Source organism: Symphodus melops (genome assembly GCF_947650265.1).
Source record: "Symphodus melops genome assembly, chromosome: 13".
In the NCBI taxonomy this organism is placed as follows: Eukaryota; Metazoa; Chordata; class Actinopteri; order Labriformes; family Labridae; genus Symphodus; species Symphodus melops.
The window spans coordinates 1,713,625-1,721,677 of NC_136703.1; the positions used below are offsets into that span (position 1 = coordinate 1,713,625).

At 45.3% G+C, this 8,053-nt stretch overlaps 1 protein-coding gene across 1 annotated transcript in view; it reads left to right on the forward strand.

The window, feature by feature from the left end:
- The first annotated feature begins 5,293 nt into the window (after positions 1-5,293).
- LOC306834097 (voltage-gated potassium channel subunit beta-2-like) overlaps positions 5,294-8,053 on the forward strand; it is an 11,350-nt gene continuing 8,590 nt past the window's right edge. The window contains 2 exon segments of the mRNA XM_079359867.1: positions 5,294-5,369; positions 7,766-8,053. The exon segment at positions 7,766-8,053 is cut by the window's right edge and continues 44 nt beyond it. Of these exon segments, the coding sequence (XP_079215993.1) occupies positions 5,331-5,369; positions 7,766-8,053 (327 nt within the window). The 5' untranslated portion in view covers positions 5,294-5,330.

The following is an 8,053-nucleotide window of genomic DNA, read 5'->3' on the forward strand; positions in this document are numbered from 1 at the left end:
TTCACATGCACGCTGACATATTTAATGTGATTTTGATGAAAAACAACCTGCACGCTGGAACTAACACAAAATAACTTTGTGTGGAGCATAAATCTTTTTAATGAGCAGCTTCCCTGACAGTCGATCAGCTGCAGAACTGTGTGATTTCAGGAGGAGTTCAGGCTTTGAATTTGTACCAACATCACACACGCACAACTTCCCATGAATAACTGGCAAATAAAAGCTCTCATGTTTGGGTCCAAATGGCACTTTAAGCCCCCCGGTGCTGCTCGGCTGTCCCAGCACGCAGTCATCTCCGAACAATGATCAGAATCAGAGCTTCAGGTTTCACTCAGACATGAGTCAGGGATGAAGGGGCGCAGCGAGCGGGCTGGACTGGAGGGGGGGGGGGGGCACGCCACTTTCCCAGGCTTTTGACAAGCCCAACAGCTGAGACACCCCCACCCCCAACACCCGCCCACATCCACTGCTCCCACACACAGATGTATGCATGCATGTACTGTATGTGTGTGTGTGTGTGTGTGTGTGTGTGTGTGTGTGATGTTGTGCCAACAAGGGAGAGTTGTGTAATGAGAAAGAGGCAGAGAGCGGGGAGACGATGATGTTTTTCTTCCCATCAGTGGCGGGATGATGAGAGTGGGACAGCAGCTGCTCTCTCTCTCTCTCTCTCTCTCTCTCTCTCTCTCTGTTGTGTAGTGTTACAGTTCTAATGTTATTTTTTACCATCAAGTCAAACATGCAGCCTTAAGAATGCCACATATATATAAATATTTCAGGTGTGAACACAAAAAAGCCAAATGTCCATCTGCACGTTCTGGCTGACCAATCCGAAGCGTGCTGGCTCGACCTTCAGACATTCAGCTCGACACGTTAAAGGTGCGTCGTGTCTTAACTTTAATATAACAGGTCAAACTGGGTTTGTTGTTCTTGGCTCTGTGTTCACACTCACAGGACTTCCTCCCTCTCTAGCGTTCGCTCTGCCACCGCATGGAGGAGGAGGGGAGACAGACCCGCCCACCCAGGACGCTGTAAATAAAGGCCCAATGGCACAATGTCACTGCGAGGGAACCAACACACTTTAACACCCGAATAAAACCTTTTATTTGTTCTGAAATACTCCAAAGAAATATGAACCCAAACGAGTCCGGGCTGAGGGACAGCTTTGTTTGGACCTGAGAGGCTGCTAATGTCACAGGTCACATGTTATACCTTTAAAAAAAGGGTCATGTGACGTGTCAGTGAGTGATATTATGGGATAAAGTTGTCTTTTTTTTCCCATTATTTTTGCAACGATTAAGTTCCTTTCTGCGGCCATCTTGAAGTTAATGTGCAACACACACACACACACACACACACACACACACACACACACACACACACACACACACACAGGTGGCGTAGCAGAGGAGGGAGGGGTCACTGCATTTAAAGAGACACACACACCAAAGCGGAGCGTTCAGAGAGAGCTGGTTTCTACAGGGTCACAAACTGCTGCTTCATTCATGTTAGATTTGGACCAAAGCTCAGAAACACAGATGATTCATTTAGACAGCAGGGGGCGCTGTTTGAAGACGTGGGGATTATGTCCTCTTTAAGAAACAACAAGTGCAAGACACTTAAACTAAAGGTCATGTTAATTGTGTATCTGCGGGGGGATAATTATGTTATCCATGGGGCCATAGAATACAGATTCTTACACAAAGCTGTTTAAACCTGTAAGTGTGATCTGTGAGAAATGTCACAGCAGAAGAGCGTTGAGCTCAATCATTGTAATAGAAGGAGCCGAACAGGGATCAGAGTGTGAGGACTGACATGCATGCAGCCGTCATCTAAGATCAGCTGATCATGCAAATGTTTTAAGAGCCGGAAAAACAACAAGACGCCATCAGGGATAATCTGCGAGGGCAAATTAAAACAGAGACAGAAGGTCTTGGAATAGATACACATCGAGGCTTCTGTGCTTACATCAGATTTGAATGAAAGCAGTTTTTATAGGAAACTTGTGGGATTGCTTTGGGCACCTTTAAAACACAGAGGGACCTCTAATCTCTGCAAGATCTCTTTAAGAGGACTGACGCTACGTTTCGATGCAGATTAGATTTTGTGATCTCAAAGACAATGATCCGAACATTTAAGAAAAGAGCAACGCGTGCAAAAATTAAGAAAATACAATGAAGAGATTCAGACGTGGTGTCGGCTGCTCTGACACAGGCGATGAAACCTCGCTGAGGAGAATGTAATGAAAGAGAATGATCAGAAGAGCATCATTTTAAAGACATCTGTGTTCACTGTCAAAGCAAAAACATAGATTTTAATGCTCAGGATGTGGAGAGTAAACAGGGTTTTTTTATGAAACCCAGAAGGAGAAAGAGATGAACCTTTAAGCCTCTGGCAAAAGAAGAACGATATCTGAGTGTTTGAAAGCAAACTGAAGATTAAGTCATCAAAAGTCTTTCACCTCTGTGCAATACAACAACAACAACAACAACAACAACAACAACAACAGGAAACTGGAGCCAAATCATTCCCACACTCATGGATACATCAACTCTTCTTTGCAACACTGAGCAGCATCAGCCACACGGCTCCTGCCCTGCAAAATACACCTTCATGTTTCTGGATTCGACAAAAGTTGGATCATCATTAGCAGTTGTCTTGCCAAGATGCAAGCCACCTTCCTCCTGGAGGTTTTGGTCGTTGAAGAGCCGCCTGATCTGAGCTGAGCTGCTGGTACGCAGTCCAGAGATCCGCAGGAGAGACCATTTAAACGATCGAGCCCCTGATGTCCTCGTCTGCCTCGATCTACCTTAACCCACCATCTGTCATGCAGAATCCGTCTGCTTGGGACCAAACTTTGATTTGGTAAATGTTCTGGTTTCCTCTGGAGACTGAGGACAGTGTAAGTGCAGAGCAAGCTGCAGAATGCAATACGATCATAACGCAGTCAGGGAATAGACTGGTGGTTATCTCACCTGTCTTCACATCTTTGAACAGATATCTGCAGCGTGCAACTCAACATCCCCGACGAAAGGTTTCTTCTTCAAATCAGCAAGTCTGAATTTAAACAATGAAGGAAGTCCTTGAACTCTAACTGGCTGCACCAGAGGCCTGCAAAAGTTTACCATGAAGATTACAATCTGAAAATCTTATTGTTTAACATCAAGGAGGCGGTCCTCTGACTGATGCCTACTCATGTGATGTTGTCAACCTGAGTAAAAACTCCACCATCAACATCCAGAGCAGAAGTTAAGGAGGACATCTTTGCAGAGAGCTCGCCCGTGTCTTCGATTAGAGGACGTGATTCCTGCTGTCAGCGTGGCTGTGATCACGCATGTTTCTGGGTTTATCTGACATAATGTTTAAATCACCAACATTATCTCCATTTTAGCTCATAGTCACTTTAGCATTGATGGTTAGCATGAGCTTTTCTCCATTTCAATATAATGTGAATAACCGCTAAACATCATTCAACCATCGTTTGTTTGTCTTGCATCAAAGAAACCAAAAGAATTTTTTTTTTTTTAGTTTTCACCTTTTTGAATCTTGTGTAAAACTTTTGTTCTAGGATGACAATTTAGCGGGCTCATGCTAAGATAAGCAGAAAAGACAAATGCTAATAATAAAAATAATAATGCAAAGAGAATATTATACATGCATGCAGTTACTAAAGGCAGGCACACTGGAGACTTGAACACATGTAAAGCTCCTCTGAGTATTTGCTAACCCTTTCTGTCCTCATGTTGTCTCTGGCACGTGTTCTCTGGATTTCTGTGCGGCTCAGCGGACCATGAAGTGGTCCTGCAGGTTTATGTCCAAACACCTTCAGATAAATAACCTCAGACGGTGAGGACTCCTCATCTTTGTCTGTGCCAACGCCGTAGAGGAAGAGAAAGCCGAGAACAATGTTGAAACTGTGCTGCTCTCTAGTGGTGAATGTATGAATCACAAGCGCTGAAATAAACTGCTGCACACACACACACACACACACACACACACACACTTCTTGCCCAATGACAGCTGGGATCGGCTCCAGCTTGAAACATTCATTTTATTTCTGTCTGAACACACCTCAGTGCTGCTCGTCGTCGAGCGACCAATCAGAAACGTGTAAATACTTCTGGACGTCTCGCATGTGAACACTTAAAGTGAACACTTAAACACACAAGAGCAGGACTCACACAGAGTCAGGGTCCTGTTTGCACGGATGATTTCACATTCTGCATGGCATGAAGAGGTTGTATTTTTAGACCATTTGTCCTGTTTGGTTTTTAACCCATCAGTTTGAGGTTATCTGTCACGCACACGCATCATGATTTTAAACAACACCATCATTATCTCAGAATGAATTTCCAGCGTCCCTCATGTAGGACTAGTGAACATCCCGAGCTTCCAATCCAGAATCTGGTTTAAACCCCTTTTATTGTGTTTAGAGCTGTATGCACCGAGCCGTACAAAACCAGCAAGACCCCAAAGTCCTCTCATCAGGGTCTGCTGGTTCTCCTCGGCACCACACCAAAGGAGACTGTGTGTTTAAGATGGCAGGACCTAAACCATGAAACTGTCCTCCTCCAGAAAGAAGAGCTGTGAGCAGTTCAGCCGGTTGTTTCTGTTTATCTCGTGATGTCAGGCTGCTTTATGAACACACTTCCCTCGCCTCCTGTCTCTGCCCATGACGAGGAGCTGTTTAGGGTTTCATGCAGCTTCCCTGCATTAAAGTTCGACCTCGGTCTCTGAGCTTTAAATGCAGTTTTCTGCTCTAAAAGTTCATGCTGCTTTAAGGTCAGATGATAAAACAGGAAGTGGAGCCCGATCTGCAGCTGACTCGTTGGTGGTGAGATCGACGGACAAAGGGACAAACCAGATTGTTCTGCATTTCTTTTCTTGGGATATTTCTGCTTCACTTTGATGTTTACAGGGGGTTCCCCACACCCAACAACACCCAACGTTCCCCCCTTTGCAGAAGCAGCAGTCGAAGCTCCTTCAGATACTCTCAGCTTGTTTGCTAAGAGTTACATAACTGTTGAGACAAGCAACATGAAATGAAGCAAAATGCTTTTAGCATGCTTTCTGCTGTTTCACACAATCACAAGCTTTTAGAGCTGATGCTAGTTTTAGTGCCAAGATTAATTATTTACTCCTGAGATTATTTTCTGGCCTCTGCAGTGCAGACGCTCTTTCTGATTGGACGCCGTGTGTGCCATGTGACCAACTGGGAGGAGGGAGTGGGGAGTTCCCCTTTTTACCTCCTCCACCTTCTACCTTTACAGTCACCCAGAAGCAGCTCTGCATGGCATCAGGGTGAGACACTCACTGCTTCATCTGGCTCCACCATGAGCAGCGTCGTCATCGGCCGGACGGCAAACACTCGCGTGAGTAGCCTGAATGGATGACTTTTTAAAAACAGACTGAGCTGCTCGTGTCTGCAGAAGAGAACCATGAAAAGGAGAAGATCATGACGGCACAAGAGAGTGGCTCTTTTTCTTTCTTCAGATGATATAATCAGGCTTTGTCATCAGGATGGTGGGAAGAGGGTGTTTAATTATTGAGCAGTTAAGGGTTCTTCTGATCCATGTGTTCGAGCCGGTTGGAGGAAAGGAGAGAGAGAGAGAGAGAGTGTACTTGCATGTGAGGCGACACCAAAGAGGTTGTATTTTGATGTTGTTATGCAACTTTCTTTCTAACTTCTGTATTTATGAGCTCCAGTCCAGCTCCTGTAATATTCAGTGAACAAACGAGGTGAAGCCAGCACACGTTCAATCAGGAGAGACTTCATGAAGAGTGAACAACTATTTATTTATCATTTAGGAAGAATAAAGGTACCATGTCTTTGGTGATGAGCCTCCATCATGAAGTCTTCATGTAGTGAGAGCGACAGCAGGATAGGAAGCCCCCCCCTGATGGAGTCTAGACGCTGATGGTGGAAGTCTGCAGGATGTGATGAGGACTGGACTGAGCTGGACCAGGACCCTGTAGAGGTTAAGGAGGGTCTTAGTGATTCAACTGAGACAAAAAAAAGTGTCAGTAAGAGAAGCAAGAACAGATTTTTTTAAAGCCGGATAAAGATGTTGTTTCATCTGGTTGAGTCGTTACTCAAAGAGGAAACGTCCCGAGCATGAGTGTGATACGGTCACTTAGACGTTGTCCACGTTTAACGTCAGGACGCCACATGTCCTGACGCCACACTGCTCACTTGTGCAAAGCAGAAAGTCTTTCATTATTCGGTGTGTAGACGTCAAAGGCGGCAGCAGCAGCAGCAGCAGCAGCAGCAGCAGCAGCAGCAGCAGCAGCAGCAGCGGGAGAATAGATGTCAGTGTGTGTCACACTCAATAACACACCTGAAGTCTGAGCACATCCACAATCTTCATCCTTGTTTTTGTCCCTGCTGTGAATGATGCACCTGGCTGTCTGCAACACTGGGACCAGATGATCTTTTAAACTGTGACACCAGTAACCTGAATAGTTCATTTCAACCGTTCTGTATGCGAATATCCATCGCTTGCTCTTTGAGCTCTGATGAGCTTGAACATTTCGCTCCAGTTTATTTCCCAGCAGCTGTTTTAATTCACACACTGACGTAAACTTGTGTTTGATCGTGTGCTGTGCGGTACACAAGATGGCGGTCAGTAGTTTGGTCTTGTACGATAGATTCAGCCCACGCTGGAAGAACTTGAGATGCCAGTGGGGCAAGCGTAGGTCCAGGAGTCCTGCAGAGTTCAGATGAACGGTGGATGTTTCCTTAGTTAATCACATCATTAATGCTCCTCTGTGCTTTAAAAAACATCAACATGCATTTAAACTGTGCAGAAAATCTTACACAATTAAATGGAGAAGAGTTTTTTTACCCTTCAAAACTTTTTTTTGCAGATCAAGGATTTTTTATTTGCATCATGAAGCCAAAAACACATCCTGGTTCCCCACCATGCTAAAAAAAAAAAGGCTGAATATTGATGCCATTTTTTTTGAATATTTAAACATTAAAACTCAGCGAAGAGGAGAATGAAATAAAATATAGATGCACGGGGAGATCATCTCTCCACTAAATGAGATTTAAACAAGCACAAAGTGACATCATCCAGAGCAGACTGAGGAACAAATCTCTACAAAGATTATATGTATGCATGTAAATCAGTGTGAATATTTACAGGAAGCAGATCAGACCATGCAACAGAAGCACGTCTCCTTCTCTACAGGAAGACAATGAGTGTGTCTTCTGTTAGCTTAGTGTCACTAACCTCACAGGAACTGTCTTTCTATGTGTTTTATTTCTGGCTCAGTAACCGGAGAACCTTGAGTAGATTGTGAGACTGTCACTTCTTATGAAGTCGTCTTTGTCTTTCAGTTCTCCCCTCAGCCAACACTGCTTTGTCGCCCAGCGTGAATTTTCCTTATGCATGCCACAAACCCCCTGATGTGTGCCCAGGCCCCGCGTCTGTGAGTAGACACCCTGCACCGTGTGAGACAGCTTCATCATGTGCATGAGTGTGTGTGTGTGTGTTCATCTTTTAACCTGCACAGTCCACCCCCCCAAAAAAAATATAAAAAATAAAGCACATCAATACTTCACTCACCCATTTATAATTCAGGGTTTGTACTTCAATAATGCAGAGACAGAGCAGAGACTGAGAAACACTGCTGTCATTATCTTAAAAAAGCACAATGCACATGTTGATGGGAGGATTCATGTTTGACCAACAAACCAGCCGAGGAATGTGGACCGTAGAGCCATGGAGGTATCACACCCCTGTTTGTTTGGATTCATTTCCAGATGCCCAAACCCGGGGGCAGCGGGGGGGCTCCACCCGGGAGTCGGGACAGCGGAGGGATATGTCGAAGCAGCAGCATCAGCAGCGGCTCCGGAGGAAAGATCATGTCCCTGTCGTCGATGAGTGAGAGCATGAACAGCGGCCTGAGCTGCTTCCTGTCCGAACAAGCTCTGGAGCAGGAGGAGCGTCAGCAGCGCAGCAGCCACCTCGCCGAGTTCCAGCGACTCAGAGAAGTCCGAGCAGCCGCCCAGCTCAAAAACCTGGAGGATTTCCTCCGGATGAACCACGTC